The following is a 26,362-nucleotide window of genomic DNA, read 5'->3' as shown; positions in this document are numbered from 1 at the left end:
GCGTGTTTTGGGCTCTTTCCTCAGTGTGTACCCCCGGAGACAGTTTGGCACGGAGGAGCTTCCAGTTGCCCTGCCTCCAGCACGAGCTATTTACTTAAGGAGACGCTTGGGCAGCTCATGCAATTCGAGCGGCATGGAGCGTGTGCTGGAGTTCGGGCGTTTGAAAGACACACCCTGCTGTTCTCATTCCATCGGTAGTTTCCAAAATACAGAATGGTTGTCCACCCCTACAAATACCCCAACGTAGACTCCGCGATCCGTAAACATTCGGCCTACCCGAATGATGCGGCCACACACCTTACGATTGGAGGACGTCCGTGACGAAGTAAAATGGAAAGAAAGGCACTTGACGTTCATGCATTTCCTCCCATATTTCCGCGACTCAAAAGTTAGAGTACATGCGTGAAAAAAAACAATGGAGGTAACAAAACAAAACTTAATCTTGCTTACAAAAAAAAAATTTGTTTAAACAAAAAAAAAAAAAAATCTGGGGACATTTAAGCGCTTTTTAGGAGTTCTGAATGCGAAAGCATGAATAGGTGGCCACGTTTCGCTACTGCTGAGGTAGCAGCCTACGGCCGGGCGCGCGCTTTCGTGAAGTGACTGCGTCGTGCTGAGCTCAGCCGTGCAGCCTCTTCAGAGTTTGCCCGTGCAGGCTCTACGGCCAGGCGCTGCCTCTTACCGGCGACCAGGCCGCTGCGTGCGCTGCACCACCATAAAGAGGGCTTCTCTGCTGGCTTCCCTTGGAACTACGCCATGAGAGAGCCCATGGGACCCTCGTTCCTTGAAACTATGACGCGCGCCAGCTAGTGGGAGCCTATCCATCAGATTTCTGCTTCAGACGACAGGCTTTGCTCCATTGAGACAGTGAAAGGTGCCGCTTGGCGTGGCTTTAAATCAACAAGGACAGTAGACTATTGGTGAATGTGCAATCGCTGTCCTCGGCAAGCAAGCTACTGGCTCTGCAATCTCTGGGCAGCGTACAAGTCACTGGACGGCTGACGACGTCGGTTCGCTCCATGGGACAGTTAATGCTTTCGCATTAAAAAAAGTCAGAAAGATAACGCAAGCAGTTACCCATTCAGGGATCGCGAGATCAGCGAACGCCCCTAAACCTGGAATGTAACCACGGAGTGCAAAGTAGAAAATGTAAGGTCAAAGTTTGGTCCCCACCAAACTACGGTCACCGTGAACCCGCTCCTTCTCCCGGAACGTCGCGGCTCGGTCAGTAAGGCTGTGCAATGTTTGAGACAAAGTCGGCTGGTAAGTGAAGATTTACTGAGACGCCACACACAGACTTTTGCCAGGCGTCCCATTTCGAGCTCAGAGTTTGTGGTGCCGTCCACGCCCCGCAGCAACGCCGCCTTAACCCGCATTGATAGCACGCCACACTTGGGCGCACGCATGTATGCAACAATCGAGGTAGAACCAAACCGATGCCAGAGTATTTGCCAACGCGACTGCTGGCTTTCCCGCTTCCCCAGCATCGCCTTCGTCGCTTCTTTTGCCCGCTCGCTCAACGTGCCTGGTTGGTTTTATTTCTTTGGTTTTCACCATTGAGAACATAGCGGTGCTAAAAACATGCTTTTGTGGAAGAAACGTTCGTGATCGGCGGTGTGCATCGTGCGTATGCGAGCAACAGACTTTTCTATGGTAAAACATTTTCATAAGTATTTTTGCATGAAACAGTGAAACTAATTTGGGTCTTCAGTTTAATGTATCTCTAGCGCAGCCGCACTAGTTATGTCCAGAGAAATAAGCGCTTTTATAGCTCTTTCTAAACGTTTTCTGCATACCCACCGAGACATGGCCCACCCCACTTTTCTATGACTTTCAGGGGGGTGACTTGGGATATTACGGTAGTTCTATAGTCAATATTTCACTGGTCAAGGCACTTTCGTGCTAAAATCTTCCCAAGTGCAGGGAGAGCTAGCTAGCCGATGACCAGTCCAGTCGTCGAGCTTAATTTGTTTCCATAAAAAAAAAAAAATTGTTTTTCATTTTTGTGAAGGAAAAAAGAACAGCGAAGCTGTGCTATGGTGGAAATCAAGTAATGGCCGGCCGCAAGTCGGCAAGCCAGAGTGGAAAGGCTGGAAAGGTTGCTGCCATCCATGAGCGACGGCAGCAACCAGACAAGTGGCAAGCTGGTTGTCTGGTTGCCGCCATTGCTCATAGATGGTGTTAGCTGTCTGGAGTTCTGCGTCATCACTTGTATGCTGACGGACACAATCCTGGGGAAACTAGGGCTCAACTCCTCCGCTGTAAAAGTGGCAGGTGAGAAATGGATTGAAGAGCAGGGCCACACCATCCATTTGACAAACTGCATTGAGGATAATGTACATCTTGGCAAATGTCATTTTGTAAAAAAACAAACTCCCCAGTTTGTGGTCGAAAGGTCTAATGAATGGCAACATTAATTTTGGGGATCAGTACATGCAGGGGCGGATCCAGACCTCCATTTTAGGGGGGGCGGTTCCTCGGTGTAAAACGGCGGAAGGGGGGGGGGGGGGGGGGGGGGAGTTTATATTTTTTGCGGAGTTATCGTTCTTACTAAACTCTGATAACATAATATAGATCTTGATAGCTTTTGTATCGGTTTACCTGTCGGGGATGTACTCTTTGAATTAAAACCTTTCGGGTGACCACGCCAGAGGTAAGAATCTCGAAAATTGCGTTGGCACTATCCTTTCTGAACACCATAACGCAAGGAATTTTGTAGTTCATAGGAAACGGGATTACTCCATTTGCGTGGCAGCGCGCTAGAAATAGAAAAGGAAGTTTAACTACTGGGGATGAATGTTTGGGGCGGCTGTGACAATGGACCTTTTTCCAGTAAGCGTCTGCGCACGCGCACACCCTTTTCCCTTGACCTTGACCGCCCTTTCGCCATTCTTGGGGGGCACTGTTTTCTTGCGACACTAATCTGTTTCCGTGGGAGAAGGCGAGTCCGGTTGCCCTCCATTTGTAGTAGGCGGCGAAACCGTCATGAGGCGCTCCTTACTGGAAAAAGGTCCATTGCAGACAGTGTAACTTGATGGCTCAGATATCCCCGGCGGGACTACAACTTTTGGGCTCCTTTTGCTTGAATATTTATATATTATTGTTACACCCGCAGAGTATGTACGGAAAACCAAACTTTGCCAACTATACAGTGCGAAAACCGTTTTATCTAAAACTCGACTGTTTTTTTAGATTAAGCTTGCCACAGTAGTTAGAACTTTATATTCAGTGCCAAAATGCAGAACGTGGTTTTAAAACATACTTTTCATTGCCGCCGGTTGCTTCAATGGAGCGAGTATGTTGCAAACAAGCGACAAAAATGGCCCGGCGGCTTCGACGCTGCTCGCGGCGTCAAACACTGTTGACGCAGCGAGCGAAACGAACGCTGACAGGCAAGTTCGTCGGTTGTTCGCCGTATATTTGGAATGTCCAGAGCGCAGCACATACGGCATTGCCAACCCAAACTCGTGTTTTCACGTGTTCTGGATACAACTCGAGAGAACGAAAGCGAATAATTGTTGAATATTTTTTAAAGCATGCAGCAGTTTGGTAACTATAACTTTTAAACTTAGACAAAACCTTAAACCAGCAATGGATCCTTCCAAATTATATTCAATTGCACTTCGTCTGGATATTTTCTGTATGAAAGGAACACTTACTTGTTTCTGGGTAGTTAGCTCATTTGTCAGGGTCGAGAGGACAGGTGCAGAGATATGATGGGGCAGAGCGGTTGTCCGGTCGGCGAATCTCAACTGAGCTAAAGGACGATCACGACTGCAGCATGGATGTTTGGGAGTCGGTGTTCACTCGAACGAGCACAGGCACTGTCTATTTAATTTGCTCATTCTCCTCAAGTCCCTAGGTAGGGAATTCGAAGCCGCAGTTGCAAACTAGCAAGCCCTGCCCTCTGTTCCGTTCGACACACACATATTCACTCCTGCAAAGCCGCCCGAAAGCTCTGCCGTCAATTCACAGAAGCCGCGTTTAACTCGAAAAGTAAAGACGGCGCCAAGGAACGACAAGGGGTAGCGGGCGCCTTTCCTAAAATATGTCCCGCCACCCTAAGTTGAATTGGCAGTGTATACAAATAAATGCCTACGGCGTCAGCTTGAGGACCCCGTGTAAGCAGCCTCCATCCTTTAGAGTGCTCGTACCGTTTATCTTTCTTTTATTAGCTTCCCGCCTTGAGAAGTCGTACCCCAGGCAGTATGAAGCCCATTAGAGGAAACACCTCCCCCTTCTGGCACTCGTCGGCTTCTTTCTGTATTCCGCGCTGCGGCGCTGATCCTCAGTGAGGGATGGAGGCAAGGATTAAGCAAGGTCGTGGGGAAATCTGGAGCGTCTTCAGGAGAAGCTCAGACCCAGACTACACTGTACCCAGAGCATTTGCTTCCTCTCTCAGTTGCGAAGAACAGCAATTGGTCACCTGGTTGTACAAGCTGCATCCCCCCCACCACCCCCCCCCCCTGGAACGCCTCCTCCTGGTACGTCCCCTCCGCACCTCCCTTGGCAATGAGCACACCGCGCCAATAAGATACCTTTAGTGAGCCCGTGGGCGACAGCATCTCAAAGCAAGCCAAAAAAGACATGCCAAAAGACAAGCCCAGAACCACAAAGAAACCATCAAACGAAAAGTGATGAAAAGGCAGCCGCTAGAGAGGAAGGATAATCCGCTGTGTATAGGATCGTACCCTTGAGGAAGGCTGCTTGGCGCCTGCGTTTGGGAGCTTTCAGGGCACAATATTTTTGCAGACAACCTCCAAAGAGAGAGAGGGAGACAGAGCGAGAGAGAGAGAAAGGGGACTAGATATGTTGAAGGTATTTTCCCCCCGTGCTCGATGTGCTGGCCTTGTTTGGAAGTGTGCCTGCAGTCGAGGACCCTGATATTTGGTGCGCCTTCCCACTGTCTCTCCACTTCGAAACTCCTGGCGCCGTCCCTGTCGGGAAGACGTACCGTGGCCTTGACAGAGATAAACCCCACTTTGGAAGCGCCCAGCAGGCGCGTCCACCCATCGCTGTTTTAATCTTTTGTCCCTCGCATCGATTGCTTACAGTTTTTCTTCGAGCTGACGAAGAACCCCGGGGGAGGGGGGGGGGGGGGGGCTTGCCTGGTGAGGCGTTTGGGGGGGGCGATCGCCCCCACCGTCCCCCCCTTGGATCCGCCACCGAGTACATGCGACATCCGAAATGGCTTTAAAAAACAGGTAAGGAAACTGCTGGCACAGTGGCATGTGCACTTTGGGCAGAGACTAATCAGTTTAACTCACCATTACATTGAGGACACCGAATGCCGAGAGCACCAGGCAATGGAAACAGTTTACCTTTGGCAGTAGGTCATCTACAAGTGAAGCAAACTCCAGCGACCTATAGGGGGAGCCACCACGAAACAAACATGGCGGCAAAGTCCAGGTCGCGCCGGCCCGGCCGAGCCGCCTGAACAGGTGGCGCGTTCAATTTAACAGATTTTCTTTTGTTTCGTGCCCAAATTTATAGGTATTTGAACTGAGACGGTTAAGTGTAGCCGGTGCACGTAAACTTGCAAAGCATAGTTTTGTTTTCCCGGTGTTTTTTTCGTTCTTTTCATGTCAAACTTTTGTTTCGGAGATTTCGTTCAAAACCGAAACCATGGGTGCGGAGAGACGGTAATATACTAATCAATTTTGATCATATAAGGAAAGCAGCGATGACTACAAATTGTTCCACCGAGAGTAATTTTCAGCTAATTCGCATGCCTCGACCATGCGACTTAACTGTCCGCAAAACCAATCTTTTGCGCGTATCCGCATTTAAGAAAGAGCTTCAGTCGTCTGCTCGGTCAGCAACACAGGCTGCAGGAAAATTACGAAAATTAAGCAAGCGCTTCTTGAGCCAAGGAACATGTTAACCCGCCGGCGCCCGACTAAGCAGCTGATACTCGTATTTCAATTCAGGTTTTAGCAGCAATCGAGAAGTCATTTTGACGAGCGGTTCATTTATTATACTACGTACTATGTCCCACTAAAGCGATATTAGTATATTGTTCGGATTAAAATATAAGCTTAGTTGACTAGCTATTAGGTCAACTGCTGAATAAAAGTATATTTGACAGACAGAGAGATACTACTTGAACTTAGCCAAAATGGTTCCAGCCTGCAGCACGGAGACAAACTGAAGAGAGTCTTCATCGGAGATTCACGCAGAACCTCTCTGGCGTTGAACTTGACTTCGAATCCTGAACAGAAAAAATTAGTATTTTTTTGTGGCCGGTCAGCCTGAGCAATGTAGACGTATATTGCTGTTGGCTTCCACGGGGGTATAATATAAATATTGAAGGCGCGATTGATCATAACGCTGCGACAGCTTCTAACGTTGCGAGACTTGTCCCCCAGCCAATAATTTCCTTCATTCATCATTTGCAGCGAACAGGTTTTCCTGAATCAAGTAATTGCGAAATCAGCCCAACTCCTTCAGAGTGGTCCAGACTCCAGAGGCTTTTTCGGCAAAAAGCAGCCAAGATGAATAGCCAACGCACCGTCTGTCGTCCTCAGTCTACATCCTTATAAAGAAACCGGTTATTAGTTACCAAGTAGTCATCACTTTGAATATGATTAGAGACAGACAAGAAATCAAAACGTTTTTCCGCGAAATCTTCCCATCCAAGAAATCGAAAACATGCGACCGTGTGTTGGGGAGTAAACGGGCTTTCAAACAAGTGAACGAAGGAAACAATCTGCTGAGGCCTCACCACACTAATGAACACTCGGGCAAACTTAAGAAAGTTTTGGACCTTCGTGAAATTACTGTTCGCCACCGTGCCGACAAGACGTGTCCGCGAAAGCCACCAGAGACGCGGAGCGATCTGGTCTGGCTGGTTCCCGGTTTTCCCGCTTGGTGGCGTCCGTTTTGCTGGAGTCGCGAATAGCGTAACAGCGATAGTACCGCATTATCCCTACCATGCTTCACCCTCTAAAAATAACTCCCCCCCCACCCCCTTTTTTGGCATCATTTGCCATTTTTCCAAAAACACCGAACGATAGAAAAGTTCTAGTAACTGCAGGGCCTTGTCCAATGGTGACCTCGACAGAAGTAGTGTCACTTAGCCACGGGAGGGGATAAGCAAACGTTGCTGACTGGGAAGGACAAATAGTCTTCGCTTCATCGCCCCTGCCTGCAGTCGAAAGTTTCGCGGGTCACAAAATATAAAACTAGCAGTTTTCCAACTTTTTTTATCGCACACCAAAAGTTATCCTACTCCCTATTTTCACCTGGTTTGCTTTTGGGCAGTAGTTTGCCCCATCCAGTCATTTTTATACCAACAGAAAAAAACTGGGCCAGCCGTTAAGCGTCGTCAAATGGAATGGTGTTCATCAAACAGTACAGTTATGGTCACCAGATCGCATCTCTAACTCTTACCTTAGTGCCTCTTACTCACCATGCATCAAAAGTAGTTTCAAAGGGGCAACAAATTAAGTCGCAAAAGCCAGCGTGACACACACAGTCTCGATCCTGGCATTTGGTCGCGGAAGTTCCGCCAAAAAGTAGGAGCGAACGGACATGACTGTCGTCGCGGCATTCCGGCATCTGGCTGCAGAAGCCTTTAAGAATTGTTGAGCTGGAGGGTGATCTAGGGCAGAACGCTGCATGGCTGGGATGGGACATTAAAAGGACGAAGGCGTTTATCCGGGTACCGAAGTAGTAATTGCATTTCCATCGGGAAGTTAGTCAACCCCAGCCTCTAGTGTCTTCTCTGTACACGAGAAATTCAGCCAGTGCAGTATTACTGCTGGCCTGGGATCACTGACACACATCACGCAATAGGGATATGCAACTGCACAGCGCTCCTCCAGCTCGAAATGGACAGGTGCGGAGATCGGACCCCGGATCTCCGGGTTCTGCAGTGCAAGCTTTTGCTCCATGTGCGACTCCAAGCTCGGCAGAAGAGGCGAGTCCGTGCGTGGGCAGACGGGGTTTATTGGGTCCGTTATTTCGGGGCATCCTTGCGGTCCTTTCCTTCCTCGTCCTTGCTGTCCTCCGAGCGGGTGAGAGAGCCCAGGGCCCTGCGCACGGCCTCGCTGTGCGGGTCCACCCCGGGCAGGCTACCCAGCACGCCCAGCAGGAAGGCCGGGTCCCGGATGGGCTCGCACTCCTCCTGCGCCCCCCTCACTGCGGCGTCGGTGCGGGAGGGAAGCACCCTGCCCACCCTGCCCGCTCTCCCCGGTGCCCTTACCTCCTTCGGGGGCTGCTCTTCCGTCTCCATGGGCTCCTCCGCCTCGCCCGCCGCCGCACCCGCACCTTCTGCGACCAACAAAGGACGGGGTGTGTACACCTTTCCGCGAGTTGCCTCGACCAACGTCATGTGTAGCTTCGATGCTGCGCACAACATCGGTTGGGAACTTCCGCCATAGATTTGATAATGCTGCAGGTTCTCGTGAACCTGCACGCGCAGCTAAAACCCCCCCGGAAGGCACGAGTGCATGCTGAAGACATCCCGAAGAGGCACCCTGCTGTTCGGTCGGTCGACGACTATTGAAGATGAGGCCTGCCAATTACCTCGTCACTATACTCTGGGACAACTTCCCGCGATTTTGCAGTCAAAGCACACATGCACGTTGTGCATGTGTGCTTTTCGCATTTGAAATGGTGCCAAAAGTCGTCCCTGAGTGCACCCGATCTCCGACCCGCGACAAGCAGCAATCGTGTTCGAGCTCAACGAAAGCACGCCGGATAGTATTAGTCCTGTGGCATGTACAGTCTAAGGTCACTATTCGCGCCTCCAGCTCGTTGCTCGCCCTCCTGCGGCGGAAACAGGAAGCGCTCTAGTGAGGGTCTCCCGATTCTCCTGCTCAGCGCGCACAGCGGAACTCCTCGCCATTATGGCTCGCGAAATGTCATTTCCGAATGCAAACAACAACCTTCACTGTCCCAGCGTGGTGCTGCAGCCGGTATGGGATTGTACCTTACTGGAGGATTCTAGTATTGCGCATAGAAGCATGCGCTGTGCGTTTGCGTTAGGCTGGCGTGCTCCACGTCGCACGTGTGCGTTGTTGCCATGCTTCGATCCAAGACCGCGATTTGGGGCTTCGCACCTGCGCAGTGTGGAACACGCAAAGCTAATGCAAACACACAGCGCTTGCGTTCGCTCGTATACGCAATACTAAAACGCACTACTGTTTCACCGGCTTCCGACACCAACAAAACGTGCTGCAGTGAGTATACACGCGAAAGCAGGTAGGCGTTCCTTCAATCTGGAAATGCTGAGATTGGCAAAACGACGGCGCGTAAATATGAAAGTAAATAAATGTCTAAAAAAGATTAATAATTCACAAAAGATTCCTTTTTTGTTTTTTACTTGGGGGGGGGGATTTGGTCTGGAACGATATTGGCGGCGACTTTGGAAGTCTCGCCGATTGCTAAAAGTCGCTACCTTATAGCACCTTCAATTAATTTAATTTTACATGAATTTCACAGATTAGCTAGAATGTTTTCATTCTAGCTAATCTTGAAATGAAAGAATATAGCTAGAATGTTTTCATTCTAGCTATATTTATTTTATAACATGGCAACTGAAAATGCTGCAATTGGCACCAGTGATGATAGTTAACACATTTAGATTGTCATACTTGTTCGTGCATTTGAAATTAAGTTTAAGCAACTAATTATTTAAGAGCTTGAAAAATTGCGTATTAAAATATCTTAATTTTAATATTTTATATTATTAATACAAATCGCGGCAATGTATGCCCCCAATTAACGCTGCGATCACAAAAGTATGCCATTTAACCATAATAGTATTTACATAAAAATATTTTGTTTTTTTTTAGCACATGAAAACCTCTGATATCGTTATCAAGATAGACAAACAGTCAAACACCAGAGCGAGAGCAACCGTTCGCGCGCGGAGCCCGAGATATAAACATCCGACCCGCCGCTTCGCACGTAACCTGAGTGCCCCGTACCAGAGGCGCCATTCTTTTATTTCGTTTTAGAGTTAATAAACGAGACGTCAGTCTTCAGTCTGACTCCGGCACGAAAGGTTGTCTGTGTGTGCCCTTCGTCAAAAAACGTAAAACGAAACAAGGTGTCAGAAGTGGGATCGCTCCGCGAGTCTACTAATAATTAGTAAAGCGCAGGATCGACTACAAACGAAGGAACAATGGACAAGCCCTCAACTTCTGCCGACAACGGTGCTACCGAACAAACGGTAACGGCAACTTTTCGCCACCCGAAGCCTTCAGTTTTACAACACCTAACGAATGGCCGGCGTGGAAGAAGAGATTCAAGCGCTTCCACAGTGCATCAGGACTGGCATCTCAACCATCATCACACCAAGTCGAAGCTCTCATTTACATCATGGAACCACAAGCTGAAGACGTCCTACAGACCTTCAAGCTGTCCGACACCGAGGCCCAAGATTTCGAGAAGGTGATGAAGAACTTCGAGGCGTTACTTCATTCCTCGTTGAAACGTGGTGTATGAGAGAGCCATGTTTAACACAAGATCGCAACTGGAGACGGAAGCCGTCGAGGAGTACGTCACTGCTCTCCATGGATTAGCCACTACGTGCAACTATGGACCACTGAAGGAAGAATTGATCCGCGACAGGCTGATTGTTGGTCTTCGGGACAGCAGGACTTCAGAAAAGCTTCAACTGGATCCTGATCTGGACCTGCAGAAGGCCATCGCTGCTGCGCGACAATCGGAAGTGATTAAGAAGCAACAAGTGGAACTCCGACCGACAAAAGAAAAGGATGCCAACGTTGACCGTATAGCAGCCAAAAATGGGACAGCAGCAGGACCTGCTCAGCGAGGAATTGAACGTTGAAATGTTCGAACTTTTACTAAGAAGACCGCGACACCCAAACCAAAAGGCAAACCGTGCCGTTGGTGTGGTCGAGAAGCTCACCCGAGGAGCGTGTGCCCGGCGAAGAACGCAGGCTGCAACAGGTGTAGGAAAAAGGGCGATTCGTGCCACACCTGTCTGACCTACTGCATCCACTATCGTCACTGCTCAGTTCAAAAGAGGACATCATGTCGGATCATCCTCAGCAGAAAGTCTTCGCAAAGTGGAAGGAAATCCTCTCAACCTGCCCCGTTCTCGGAATTTACGACGCCAACAAACGATTGATTGTATCGGCAGACGCGTTATCCTACGGCCTGGGAGGCGTGCTGCGTCAAGAGTAGGAGGATGGATCATATCACGTCATCGCCTATGCGTCTAGAACACTCACCGAAACAGAGAAGAGGTACGCCGAAATTGAAAAAGAAGGTTTGGCACTTACGTGGGCATGCGAAAAATTCCGAGATTACATCGTGGGAACGCACTTTGTACTGGAAACCGACCACAAACCACTCATTTATCTGTTCGGATCAAAGTCATTGGATGACCTAACCCCACGGCATCAGAGACTGCGCATGCGTTTAATGCGCTACTCATTTGAAGTTGTCCACGTTCCGCGCAAGGAACTCAAAGCAGCTGACTCGTTGTCAAGAAGCCCTCTGCCACAGCGGCAAGACAGAGAGATGCAAGAAATCGATTGCTTCATTTGACACATAGAGACGTCCCTACCAGCAACGCAAACGAGTCTCCAATGGATAACGGCAGAACAAAACAAAGACCATGTTTGCCAAAGACTCGCCAGCTACAGCCATAAAGGTTGGCCAAATCGTCGCGATCTCGGAACAGACCTCAAAGAGTACTACGAGTACTGTCATTACGTTGCCGTGCAAAACAGCCTTCTCATGAATGGTTCTAGAATAGTGGTACCAGAATCCTGCCGTCCACATATCCTGCAACAACTTCATGAAGGACACATGGGCATAGGAAAATGCAAAGCACGGGAAATGTATCGGTGTGGTGGCCGAGGATAAACAATCATATCAAGCGCCTGGTCAAGAATTGCGAAAAATGCATTAAGACTGGCCAAAACCGAAAGCTCCCCCTCATCCCATCAGAGTTTCCTAGTCGACCGTGGGAGAGAGTGGCGATGGACCTCTTCTTCATTCACGGGAAATGGTGGCTGGTCGTCGTTGACTACTACTCTCGCTACCCCGAAATCGCCCGACTGGAAAGCCTCACAGCAGCGTGCGTAATAATGCACAGCAAATCGATATTTGCGAGGCATGGCATCCCAGAAGTAGTGGTGTCTGATAATGGTCCTCAGTTTGCGGGAACCACAGGTTCAGCATTTACAAAGTTGTCACAGACCTACGGATTTAAGCACATCACATCAAGCCCTCGCTATGCGCAGAGCAATGGGATGGCGGAGGCTGCGGTGAAGATCATAAAGAGATCACTCAGCAAAACGGAAGATCCTTACGAGACACTCATGACCTACCAATCAACGCCTCTGCCCAACGGATACTGTCCGACAGAACTTCTCATGGGGAGAAGGATGCGTACAACCGTACCGATCGCCACTCAGCTCCTGGAACCAAAGCTACCCGACCAAAAAGAACTTCGTCGCTATGAGCAAGAAAACAGGAACCAACAAAAGCAATACCTACTTCGACCGGCGACACGGAGTGCGTCAACTAGATCCACTTGGCTCTGGAAAGCGAGTTTGGGTCATTAACCTCAAGTGAACCGGAGTTGTTCAGAACAAGGCCCATACATCACGATCTTATTGGACAACGTCCGAGGGTCAAGAGATCCGAAGAAATCGCACGCATTTAATTCCTTTCCCCGATCAAGAAGATAAACAATGCATCGAAGAGTTCCCCGAAACAACCACGAGGCCCGAGGAAACGTGTGCCGACACCTCCCACAAACATTCTCGGCACGGCCCGCGTGTAAAAGAGCCAGACCGTTTCGGCACTTCTTTGAAGCTCCCTTAGAAAGAGGCATGTTATGGAGTCGCCGACGCTAGCGAGCTCCAAAGTCCAAAGCGACCGAGCAAGAGCAACCGCTTGCGCGCGGAGCCCGAGATATAAACATCCGACAGCCCGAGATATAAACATCCGACCCCCGGCTTCGCGCGTAACCTGAGCGCCCCGTACCAGAGGTGCCATTCTTTTATTTTGTTTTATATTTAATAAACAAGACGTCAGTCTTCAGTCTGACTCTGGCACGAAAGGTTGTCTGTGTGTGCCCTTCGTCAAAAAACGTAAAACGAAACAGTCACGCTTTGCTTTAAAAAAATATGCACACTTTAGCTGCCTCACTTGGATTCCGTCTTTGAATTTTTCTAATGAGAACAGCGTCGCTTAATTCACACGTTTTATGAACATATTGCATAAATTGGAATTATTCTGTTATTATTGTGCTGGGCAAAATGTTAAAGCAATTAGTCATCTAAATACCCAAAAACCCATTGAAAAACCCGCAGTTTATTATTTCACATGACAATTGTGTGAGCGAGAAAAGGCAGCAAAAATGCACAAATATCAGCGCAGATTTTATCAACAAATAATATTATGCTATGTTACCTCTAAGGTGTATGAAAGACCCTGTCTTTAAAGGGACAAAATTTTCCGTGGGCAACTTCTTTAACTAAATAATTACGGTGTAAGACACATCTTGAGTTATGAAACAATCTGAAATTAAGATATATACCGAGAAATTAAATCCAAAATAGAAGTTAGTTTCGGTTTCGCTCCAGAATTAAAACGTGCCTCCTGGCATAAATATTGCGCTAAATACCTCTGTTGTTTTCAGGATAAAAAGGTGACTTGCGCCCATAACACCCTAGCTTCCTTGTATAAGCAGAAATAATTTGTGTCGCTCTGTGAAGCCAGCAAAGCAAACAGGCTCAGCAGCGGCATATATCTCCGACCCTCACTAAACCCGCCATTTTGGAAAACGAGTGGCGCCACCTATAGTGGATTGGAGTCGCGAATAACAGACCTGGTTACAACAGACATTTGGATATAACTAGAGCCCTGCATATTCGCGGATTATCCGTGGATATCTGCAGTAAACTGGCAGATGCGGATAAAAATTAGATGGATTTTGGCGGATTGCAGATCGGATGCGGATGTGAATATCCGCGGATCCAGATCTACACTTTTGCCCAGTGGCATTCAGTCCGTTGACTGACGTTTCATCTACAGATTGTTTCGTCGACATGCGACGTTTAATCGAAAGGCTTCCCGTGTTCAGTCCATCGAAAAACCTGAGATGTTTTGTCGCACACAACCCTGCTATTTTCGAAACAAACTTTTAGCGTCTTGCCTGGATTACAGGGGGGACGGGAACATGGTTTGGTTAAGCACACCTTAGTGAATGTTGCGCTAGCTTTTAGCGACTTAGTGAAGAAATTCGTTGTTGACAAAACGTTGCAGGGGCATGTGCCCACAAAACGTACAGGGTCGACGAATCGTGTGTCCATGAAATGTATGTCCGTGAAATGTTGTCTACAAAACCTATTTCCACAAAACACGTTTTGAAGAAACAATAGAGATTCTATGAAAGATCTGATTCTTACTGAAGATCGCTTCCATTAATGAATTTCATCTCGTCAAAAATGCTATCGATAAAAAAAGTAAAAGTAAAGAATGCAGGGCATCAATCGTCCCGAGAAAGCTAGTTCTTTGGCAAGGAAAGAGCGGAAAACTTTTTCGGGCGAAGAAAACCTTAAACGAACAAGTCGCAAGAAAGTAGAAGAAACCTACCCCTTTCCACACAGAGTGGTGTGGTCATGATACCAAAAACAAAAGAAGTGCTTCAGCAGCGAGCGCGACCCTGTGGCGCCACGGTTTGCAAAGTTTCGGAATCAGCGGCGCACGCACATAGGCAGCCCTTAAATTGCCTGCTTCTTTTTTGTATGCTTAGAGTTCTAGCCAAGAAAGTCTGGTAGTTGATATTCGTCCGGTTACGACGCCAGGGCGCCAGCAATGCCAGCGGCTGCCGCGCGCAACTTCCGTAGCCGCCCCAAGCAAAAACAACAAGAAAGTTTTCTTTTAATATTTGGGCACCTGCAGGCCGCCATTTTTCTCGAACAACACGTTAGTCGATCCGATCAGGCCTTGGACTCTGACTTCGCGGCGCATCTGCCCGCTGGCTGGCAGAAAACACCGTGAGACCTGAGGCGTCCGCATACGCTCGGTAACATCACAGAAAGGATTTTGTCTTCCTGCCACTGCTTCTCTTCCACTCTTTTCTAACTTTTTATTTTTTTATTACCTTTTTTTCTCAGGCGTTCAGACTTCAGGGGAGAGTTAAGGGGCCGCAGGTGAAAGTTTCCGATTCCGTGTGCGGCGGGGAAGGGTGCGTTCTGCGTGATTTCCGTTCCGCTGATTTTGCTAGTCTAAATGTAATCGTAACCTCTGGTGGTTAGCAAGAACATTGACATGGTTCCACATTTCGCGGATGCGGATCGGATACAGTAATGCAAAAACTTTGCAGATGCGGTTCGGATGCAGATACAAAGTCTGCGGATGCGGATCCTCAAACTGTTATCCGCGCAGGGCTCTAGATATAACATACCAATTCGTGAAGTTCAGTTGATTTTCCTCTACATAGCTTAATTTTATATCTGCATACTACATACTTCTCTTACAACAGATCAAAACCTTGGTAAAAATCAAGGTCTGTTATAACGAGCTTGGGTTGTATATGGTGCTATATTCTTGCGAATTTTTCTCACAATTAACAAGGCACAGTAGTCCTTTGTTAACTTGAACCCGGCCATATCGAAATATTGGTTAAGCTGAAAAACTTCCTTGTCATGGAACTAACTCCCATAGGCACAATGCATTTACTCATCACTTATCTCGGAAATGTTTTCAGGAGCCCCCTTGGATATTTTTCCAAATCTTGACCAGAAATATTACAAAAGAAGAAATAAAAACAGGCAGAGCACATCAAATAATGAACCTGTGGCCTAAACATTGGTTGAGGAAGAAGCAACAATCCAGACACACACACAAAAAATGATGCGTCATCCCTTGCTCACCAATGTGCAAAAAAAAAAAAAGAAAAGAAAAAAGTATTTTGTCATGGCAGCAGCAAGGGAACTGAAAAACTTTTGTTTTCTTACCTCTTTTTTTTTCTCTCTCTCTTGGTAGGTACTGCTGTGTTTGTCTAACCTTGCACTGAAGCTTTGAACTGAACCTTATCTTCCACTCTTTTTTTTTTTAGAGCTTTTGGGAAAGGGGGGGGGGGGGGGGGGGGGGCTGCATTATTGGTACCTGGTTTTGTTGCCTCATCTTATGAGTGTTGCTTGTGAATAATTTTGTTGCAGTTGTTTTGTTCTCCCCAACGTGCCTGCTACACGCACCACGCGTCTGAGTGTCAAATTATTTGCCGCGATTGTTGGAAGGGCTCGCAATCTGAGCAATGAAAATTCGGTATCTCACTTATCTCTAATTTCTTTTTCTAGTTTTTATGACTTCGAGTCAAGGAGGGTTTACTGTACTCTATTTTTCAGAATTCTGAAGAAATGAAAAGATTACAAAATTCAACCCTTTTCAAAAAAAAAAAGTTCAGAGTCCAGCAACGGATTCGACAAGCACCGAATTCGTGATAAGAAGTGAATTCTGAAAAACACCCTCTAAAGATGACCAGAAATAAATTAAGAAAACACACAATTAAAAAAGTGGCAAAATTGAATTTCCTTGCAGAAGATCTCCCTCCTCCCCCCCCCCCCCCGTCCCCCCCCGGATACATTGATAAAAGTAGCTAGGTATTGCTCTCTTTGCAACTCTACACTTTGTCCAAAGTATGCATCCCTCCAGAACATACTTACTTGTGATGGATTAGCGTTACCACGGTACGGCGATAATACTTTGTATTACTAGTCATTAACCCCCCCCCCCCCCCCCCCCCCCCCTCTTAATTCACTTTCAGTCAGACCTGATGGGGGTAAACACAGACGTGTTTTCCCCCAAAATCTCGGACAAGCGTCGGCAAAACAAAGAGCGATCTTACGAGCCTGCTGCAGGGACATCTGCATGGCGTAGGCAATCTGCTCCTCCTCCGACATGGTGGCAAAGTCCGGCAGCACACTGGCCGGGGCCACGGGCTCGGGGTCCAGGGACATGGCCAGGGCACGCTCCAGCAGCTCTTCTTCCGTCGAGCCGCCTGCAGGATGCCAGTTGCCATGATGAACCCTTCGGAGACCGAGCTCCTTACCCGCACACCAAACAAATTTTGCGTCTCGGTAACACAGTGGGCTCTGCAAAGAATATTTATTTATAAAAGACACTACTTTAGGGCCAAAAAGTTAATCAATGTCTACGTTCCTTCAACCTAGGGCGGTTTTCTCGTATTGCACTTTTCGGGACGCGGTACAGTGCGGTGGCACCTCGACTTCCCACGTCGTGGTTGCTCCGTCGAGAGGCCTTACACGGCCTTTGCTTATTGGGAACTGGAACATCCTCGTCTTCAGAATCATTGAATACCGAGTTGATAGGCGGTTTCTAGATCTCGAAGTTTGTCCAGAAGTGCCAGGTTGAGCGATGTAGGTTTGGTATTCTGCAACAATGAAGGAGCGTACCAAAACAAAAGTCGCATAAGCACAAAATATATGCGTGCCACCAAAAAAGTAACATCGCAAGACAAAACATTACTTTCGTGGCTTTCTCATACGTCCCACTATAAGCGTAAAAACATAATTTTATCCCAGTTGGGAGAGGCAGGGGGCCAACTGAAACTGACCACGCGGGAATGCGCCCGAATATAGGTACTCGGGTGTGGCACTCAAAAGGGTTAATGGGGTGCTGTGGCGATTTATTTTATCTACCCAAGCTAAAACAATATTGCGAAAACAAAATTAAAAATAGCCTTTTATGTTAAATGATTTTCAAGATATTGCAAAATGAACAATCCGCCTACCAGGCACGTAGCCACGATTTTAATTTGGGGGGGGGGCACCCCCCATTATAAAATGCGGTATGAGGAGGAGAGGTGGCCCCAAGCAAAATGACCGATTTCGGAGAGAGGGGCCGGTCCCAATGGGCGCCCCCCTGGCTACGTGCCTGCTGCGTACGCTGGATTGACTTTCTGGGAAAGATGCTCGCTTTCAGTTTGATGAAAACTTTTATGAATTTTGAATGTACGCACACCAATCATAGAAGTTTCGGGTTTCCGGAATTTTTTTTTTTTATGCGAAGCTACAAAGCTTTAAATTTGTACAATTTTGTATATGTGTCATATCGGATTTTTCATTATCAAATAAAAATATTTTGTAAACAATGGAAAACTTTTTGATTCTACTGCATGTCCAGTCTCTGCACAAGCTATACTAAGCCCACAACAGTTTGTATTTTATAACGGTCCAAAATGACGACTCTGCACAAGTCACAAAACGCGCACCTGATCAACAGCTATGTTGAGACTTTGTTCCAAAAATATAACTTCATTTGTTGCAAAATTTTTTCGGAGACACTTTTACGAGCGCACAAAGCAGCAAAATGTTTTGTTTGTAAGAATGAAAATGTTGACCAGATATGGTTGTTCAATCCTACCTGAAATCGCCCAATCAACACTTCCAGTCTGAAAAAGCCAGTGAGAAAAAATAATTTTGGCCCAATATTTACGTTACTAGTTCAGCAGTTGGTGGGTATGTTAACAATTTCGAGGCAAATCATCGGGGACCATAAAAGAAATGCCAGAGTACCACTTTAAAGGGGCACTGACACCCCAAAGGTCGTATTTATTTTTATTGTCTAAAACGATGCAAGTTGCAGTCATAGACACGCAAAAAAAACCGCATCGCGAAAAAAAGTTTTCCCGCGCGCGCGCGCGCCTTTTTATTTTTGGCGTTTGATTTTCCCGCCTCTCGCCTCCTCGCTTCTTTTGATCGGTGACGTCAAAAATCAGGAAATTTAGAAGCTTTGTAGGCGACATCTCTATAACATTTAATTACGGCAATCCTAAAACATGTTTTTTAACGCAATTGCGAACGCACTACGGCCCTTCTTTTTGAAATACCAAAAATCGGGAGTTCGTTGTGGTGCCGTCTCCTGGATTTGTATCCTCCAACGGAAAACAGGCGACACCGCTCAAAACCGGTCCGCCCCAACGCCGCCGCGCACTCCTTTCTTCCTCGCTTTGGGTCGCCATGGCAACAGCAGGGAGTGGTGAAAGGAAGTCGACTCTCAGGTCTCCGCAATTTTTGACGTCAAGGCACCGGCGCCGACCGCGCGGGAACTTCGAATTCGGCATTTGGAAATTGTTTTTTTACTTCACAAATACTGAATTCCCAAATTTCAAATTTTGAGGGTAATGTCCCGGCATTGTTTTCAATCGTTTCGGATAATAAAAAAAAATATGATTTTGATGTGTCAGTGCCCCTTTAAGGCTTTATAGGTTCACTGGCAATGAAGGCAATACTGCGCCACTCCTGGACGCCGAGCTAGCTCAGTGTCCAGGAGTGGCACAGCAGGGACTCTGGCAGACACAACTCCAAAGAGGAAGTGTCCCATGCACGGCAGTCTTCAGGCAACTGGAGAACCACTTGGCCATTGACCTTCGATTTAAGCTATTCAACAAACATGTTTATTACTCCGTGCAACTTCTTTTTCTGTGGCGCGACTATCGTTCAAAGCCTGCAGTCATCTCCTCGGGTGAGCAACGGGTGGCAGGGCCTCGTTTCGCAAAGCTCATAAAAAGTTGCCGGCACGGAAGAGATGCATCTGTCCTCCTTCGTACTGGTCAAAGCGCAAAGGCTGTTCGACGTGGGAGAATAAAACGGAGGTCGTAGGCATCCGGACGTAGGGCTCACCCTCTGCCTTGGGTGCAGTCACCTCCTTGGCCGAGGCCACGCGGCGGGCTTCGTCCTCCTGCCGCTGGCGCTGCTCCTCCATCGACACGCGCAGCGCCTGCGTAGGGTCTTTGTGTCACCTTCCGCCGTGCGCTGGCTCCGGCGGGGAATCCCGACAGACGAGACGGTTGGCAACAGAATGGGGACGGCAGGGCGTGTCTTTCTAACGCCTGGCCCTCAGCTTCTCGTAAACCTTCAGGATCTTTCTAATGCCCTTCAGCTTCTCGTGAACCTTCGGGATCTTTCTAATGCCCTTCAGCTTCTCGTGAACCTTCGGGATCTTTCTAATGCCCTTCAGTTTCCCGCGAACCTTCGGGATCTTTCTAATGCCCTTCAGTTTCTCGTGAACCTTCGGCACTTTTCTAATGCCCTTCAGCTTCTCGTGAACTTTCCGGATCTTTCTAATGCCCTTCAGTTTCTCGTGAACCTTCGGGATCTTTCTAATGCCCTTCAGTTTCTCGTGAACCTTCGGGATCTTTCTAATGCCCTTCAGCTTCTCGTGAACCTTTGGGATATTTCTAATGCCCTTCAGTTTCTCGCGAACCTTCGGGATCTTTCTAATGCCCTTCAGTTTCTCGTGAACCTTCGGGACCTTTCCAATGCCCTTCAGTTTCTCGTGAACCTTCGGGATCTTTCTAATGCCCTTCAGTTTCTCGCAAACCTCAAGCGCCTCCAGGAGGCGCTCAAGGTTTGCGAGAAGCTGAAGAGTATTTCTACGTCGAAGCATACGACGACGGTCCGGGTCACAATTTCTATATTTATGTAAAAAATGTGTGTGAAAACCACATTCTTGAAGAAGCATTCAAATGTATACAAACCTCGTAGCTAATTTTCTTCCTGAGATATAAAATTCGAAGCTCGAGTGTAGATTGCCAAGGTTTCGTTATGGCACTTTGCAGAGTCGTAAATTTCGCACCGAATCACGCACATGGTACTATTTTTTTCGACTTATTTTATGAAAGGTTACAACAAGTACAGTGAATAGTAAAAATTACAATAACAAATTTTACGCAAAAACGACTATGAAACACTTGAAGTAAACACGTTTTAGAGACACATTCCAGAATTATTTAAAAACAAACTACTTTGTATAAAATGGTGCAAAATGTATCAAAGTGAGCAACTTTAAATGCAGTTTACAAATATATAAAAAATACCTGCTTTGCCATTATCGTAGCGGTGTTATTAATCCGGAAACAGTTGATTTCGCTAAATGTGGTAAAAAAAGTTGAGATATCTAAAAAATCTCAACTTTTATTTCTTTAAAACTTTTCTTAATCATCCACAGTGTCTTGAACTAACTTTAAACTGCAAAATGTCGAGTTACATATGACCTCCAAAAGAAAAAAAAGTGCAACAAACCTTCACTCATATTGAGCTAGTTTGCTTTGCCGCACGACGTCTGCTCCAAAGAGACAATTTTTAAAACCGACAAAGGTTGTGCAGCCGTGCCACATTTTTCGTATATCCGTGTTGGAATATGCCTCCGCAAAGCGTTTGTGTGCTCGATGGTCCGAAAATTACTATGAGACGACAATCATTTCAATCATCGAGAATTGATAAAATCTACACAAGAATTTTTTTTGCTCTTCCCAGCATGTCTACTCGCTGGCAGACAAAGTAGATATGCCGGGATAGAAAAGACTCCGGAGGTTTTCGTCAGTGCGTCAAAGGGGATCCGCATTTTTTGTTTCCCGGTCTCGGGTGAAATAAGCTAGCCGTGAGTGCGGTCCCGAATGTCTTGTATAGCGTCATACTCCGGAAAGCTGACATTCCTTAAAAACTCAGGTTGGCTGCTATATGGGATTTCTGAGCCAGCCTGGTTGTGTTTGATGCAAAACGTCTCATATAGGAGCAGCACCGTGGCACCACTGTTTTGTCGCGTGCTTCCAAAAGAATCTACCCAAGTTGGAGATGCATTCAGACACCGTAATGTTGATAAGAACGACATTATACCCCATTCAAAAGCCTAAAGCGCGAGACACATGCGCGAAAAATCCGTCCCATCCGACGTCCGATCCGGCAGTACGACTGCCTGATCCGAAAAATTTGGTCGCTTCAGGCGTCGGATCGGCGATCCGACGTGCGTCCAACGCGCCAGATAGTTTCGCACGGCGGACGGACTGTCGGATGCGCCCAGCCAATGACAGCACAGCTAGCGCGAGCGTCATGATGACGTACTGGGTCTGGCGGGACGAACAAGAAAACGGGACGGGCGACGGGAGGCCGGACGCGTGGATCCCGCTGACCCATTCGAGAAAGATGGCCCCGGCAAAGAATGCACGCGCTAACGAGAACGAGCTTCTAACTTCGCTCGTGCAAGCTAAATTGTCAATCTGGGATCAGAGATCTGTGAACGCGGATCTCCGCTGGAGTAATTGGATCTCCTGGGCGGAGCCGAACGGATCGTCGTGTTCGCATGCAAGGTCGGAAGCGTGTGTCTCAAACTGTCGCGTGCGGCGATTCGGAGCGGCGTTCGGACTGTCGGATCGGACGTCGGATCGGACAATTCTGCAGTCCATGTGTCTCGCGCTTAACAAGCAACATCGGCGGTTGCTTTTTGGGCATGAAGCATGCCACAGACCTCGAGGAGCATGCTACGAGTGTAGTTACACGTGCAACACGTGCTGGTGTCTGCAACAGTGACTGTTCTACGGCAAAAGCCTAAAAGAAATGGCATCTTGCACGCGAGTTTGTCAATGCGTTATCGTTTATTTCTAATCTTTTACGCAGGGCAGGAGAGTTTGTGCGGCGCATATAGACCGACACGCGGGCTTGACGTCACGGCGCTGCGGTGGCGCTGCGATCGCGCCGGAGCCGGGGGTGTGGGCAAAAGGGCGCACGTTTCGCATGGGAGTCATAGCATTTCAGCATTTTGCGAAGCTGTGTTGCCGTTAATCTCACCGAAATGTGCACGAAAAGTAGCCGAGTGAGCTTCTACAAGTTCCCGGCAGACTCTGAAAGGCATAGAAGGTGGATGATATCCGTGGATCGAAAATTATGGTCGCCTCGCGCGAACGACCGTTCGTGCGGCAAGCACTTCCTTGGAGGCAAGTGTGGCTTCCATTTCAATCTCCGTCCCAAGGCTTTCTTATGTGCAGGGAAACCGTCGTCTGATCGAAACCAACAGGATTTTGTTCCCATGGTGTTTGCGCACAAAGCACCGGCCAAGCGCCCGTCGGAGGCTCGCTACGCCCGTGCTACCAAGCGTAAGGGGATCGGCGACAGAACGGCAGTATTGTAGGCGTTACCGAAAAAAAGTAACGAAATACGTTACTCGTTACTTGCAAATCAAAGGTATGCGTTATTGAGCTACGTTGACTAAAATTAAAAGGAACGCGTTACCGCTACCGATCAAAAGTAACGCACGTTACTCCTGCGTTACTTTTTAAATTATGATTTAACACGTTTTACGGTTTTGACGATGCAGGTATGCATAAGCTCATATATCAAGAAACATTATGTTCATGCAGAAACTGAACATAATTACTTTATCTCTTTTTACGGTTTAACCTAAATACTCACGAGAAAAAACGCAAAGAAAAACATGGCTTGATGCCTAAAGCACGGAAAAAATTGAAGTGTAATTTTAGTAACGAGTAATGTAACTACATCACTTGAAATAGTAACGTAAGTACGCTACCCGTTACTATGTCGAAAAAGTAACGAGTAGGTTACTATGTTACTGAAAAAAGTAATGCGTTCCTGGTAACGCCGTTACTTGAAACCTGTTACCACCAAGACTGCAGGACGGACAAAGCGCTACTGCTTCTCATGCCTTGTGGTCATGAGGGTAGGAAAAATAGTATAACTTGACTTGAAGACGCTGTGTGTATTATACACTTCCGCAGACCCACAGTCTGCTGATCCCGCCGGCAGTGCGGAAACTGACTCAAAGTAATCGTAGGCCTCTAGGGACTTGTACGCCTGCACCGTGTCGGCCGTGAACTGGCTTGGCGAAAAAACTAAACGACGACGTAAGCCGTCGACTTCGGTTGCAGCAACTTCACGTCGGAAGTCCAGCAGGCCTTGTTTACGGCATACGGATCCTCGTAGGCAACGCCGTCCACGCAAAGTTTGATTCGATACTGCTGCTTTTCAGGCTCGGGTAGCAAGCTCAAATAGTCGGGCATAGCATACGACATACGTTGCCAGGAAATACGACTCACAAATAAAGCTAGAAGCGTCCTTACAACGTCGACAACGAGCGCACGCCACACAGCGCAATGGCAAAAACACGGACAGCCAGGTCGCTTTTGCCCACATAGCTACCGCGCATGCGCGGCCTTCCGGCCGTGTTGGTAAACAGAGCCGCTCCGCGTGTCGGTCTATACCAACGTTCCCGACATTCTCCTCGATGCTCGGGTAATTTAGCAATGGGTCTGTTAGATTTAAAATTTTCTTTTTACTAATTTTATGCAATTTTTATTTTTGTGCTCAAATAAGTGTTTTCTTACTTTCCCTTGTGTAATAACAGGACACGGGTCTTCAAGGCAAATATACAAAAAAAATGAAATGAAATCTAAGTCCTCGCCGAACAACGAAGAAGCACTCTTTCTCCGTGCGACCCGAGCAGAGTTTGCGTCAAATGCCGACGCAACACACCTGTCTGATATGTGCTTGGAGTATGTGATCCAGCAATGGTGGGCTGGAATAATTTGCGTGGTGGCTATTATATTTGGTGGTAAGTCAAGAGCCCAATAGATGCATCGTCTTAAGCGCAAGCTTTCCGCTTTTGAGAACACTCGGTCGCATGCGCGGCCAAAGCCCGGTGCGGGGCAGCGAGCATACGCCGAAGGCGGAGCAACTACTCGGTTCTTAGCCTGTCACCAACTATACGGGGTGCTTCTGAGCTCTAATCCGGCAAGACAATTTTCGTAAGTACACCGATGAACAGCGCGCAATAGACCGATCTCACAAGGAGTTGCACGACGCCACCGCTGCCGCGGTGCATTCTGGTACCTGTAGTTCTCCCCAGTTTTCTGGCCGCGTTAAGGCGCGTTGTACGTCCGGCGTTTGGGAATTTTCAGGTTAGCACGAAACTTTTAGTTGGCCGTTTACTCACGGTTTTTAATGGGTGTCTTCACCCGTTCTGTGCCAAGGTGCTACAATAACAGCACCAGGCAAAAAGGCATCGGATTTTATGTCTTCCCGGAAGAAAGCAGCCCACGAAAAGAGTGTCTAAAACAGGTAAAGAGAGCGGTAGAAAAGCGGCAGGAAAAAGCGTTTTTAGATTTGTTTCGTTATTTGATTCAAAATTTATATTCACGCCATTGCACAATAACTAAAGAGTGCAAGCTTACACAGGGCATGAGACGTAGTATGGCGTACCAAAGTGTTCCGTACGTTGGAATCTTTCAGAGCACTCGCTCCGTAGCGGTATATCCGTTGGTCTATCTCAATCAGAACTTCCACACTGCCTTGCGGCGACCGTTTTTAATACAATGTTTGCTTAATGCATTTTGGTGGTTACAACTGTTATTGATACGACATGTTTTGAGCACAACTGTGCTTCAAAAGATCAGTACAATCACCGAAGAAAGAGCAGCGATTCTCGGTATGTATATATATATATAACTTGAAATAAAACAACTTTTTCAAAATCACTTATTTTTTTTTTTAGTGGGCTATTATTCCACAACCTGATTTTGCTGGCGTTACTGATCCATTCTGTATTAACACCAATCGACACAGCGGAAAAAAGCATTCTCCGTCGGTCAGCTTTTACCGTTCGGAGCTTGAGCAAACCAAATAAAATTGAATAGAAACTGTACACAAGAACTCATCTCTACCCGAAATTCTCAGGCATCTCTCATGGTTACGTTTCATTTTGATAAATGCGAGTTGTTACGGCTCGTCAGGCAGGTTCTTTTTGTAGATCGTTTCTTTGTGTGCAGGCTTCCCCCCACAGTTCATATGTACCCTTGTACAACCAGAATAGAACGAGTTTTAGAAAGCTATCGCTCTCCGAGAATGTCTATTGAGCTCTCCTTACTTCATTGTCGAGTAAAAGTTGTGCCCAAGCCTGTGCACTACATAGCTCGCTGTTCCGCGGTGCTACACTGGGCCGATGGTCCCTCGAATTTTGTGCTCTTTCATGTTGAGGTAGATATTCACTTGCTTCCAAGTTTATTGAGACGTAGGAGCACCCAAAGTGCTCGAGCGAGTAGTGGCCTTGTTGTTTTTGCCGTGGTTGCAGTAAAACCACCGCGTGAACGCAGCGGGTTCACGCGCGTTCACGTAGGCGAAGAAGCGGACGATGACGAAGCAGACGACAAAAGTGATTCTAAAGCGATAAGACGACTGAAACTGTTTGTCTGTTTTTTTTTTTGCGCCTGATGACAAACTAAGGCATCACAAACAACACAATCTTATAAAGTATGGATATGCAGGAGAATCCAAGCTAACACCAGGGCTTCCCAAACTATGATGTACGCCCACATGAGCCCTTTTCAGCCGGGAAGCCGGAGAGCGATGACTACAAGTAGCATGGCGGCGGCAATACTTCCCGAATGCGCGCGCCTGCGCAGTTCACTTGGTGGCATTGGTCTATTATACTTTTTATAAAGGTGCCTCATAGTGGTGCCCTGAGCATATTCAAATTTCATAAAAATAAATTAAAAAAAAAAAAAAAAAAATGAAGCCTATAATATATTTTTATTTTGTTCCTAGGCACAAAC

General features: G+C 47.4%; 1 protein-coding gene across 4 annotated transcripts in view; it reads right to left on the bottom strand.

Moving 5' to 3' along the window:
- Nucleotides 1–7,930: 7,930 nt before the first annotated feature.
- Nucleotides 7,931–26,362, bottom strand: part of LOC8030577 (26S proteasome non-ATPase regulatory subunit 4) — a 42,258-nt gene continuing 23,826 nt past the window's right edge. For 2 of the 4 annotated variants that reach the window (XM_040222029.3, XM_029968602.4), the window contains 3 exons: nucleotides 19,644–19,740; nucleotides 16,847–16,999; nucleotides 7,931–8,274 (listed from right to left, as the gene is read on the bottom strand). In XM_040222029.3, the coding sequence (XP_040077963.1) occupies nucleotides 7,961–8,274; nucleotides 16,847–16,999; nucleotides 19,644–19,740 (564 nt within the window). In that variant the 3' untranslated portion in view covers nucleotides 7,931–7,960. The remainder of the gene's footprint in view (nucleotides 8,275–16,846; nucleotides 17,000–19,643; nucleotides 19,741–26,362) is intronic. The other 2 variants (XM_029968604.4, XM_029968605.4) reach the window with 2 other exon arrangements.

Source organism: Ixodes scapularis, unplaced genomic scaffold (genome assembly GCF_016920785.2).
Source record: "Ixodes scapularis isolate PalLabHiFi unplaced genomic scaffold, ASM1692078v2 PGA_scaffold0__279_contigs__length_252992795, whole genome shotgun sequence".
Lineage (NCBI taxonomy): Eukaryota > Metazoa > Arthropoda > Arachnida > Ixodida > Ixodidae > Ixodes > Ixodes scapularis.
This window is presented reverse-complemented; position numbering and strand designations above follow the sequence as displayed.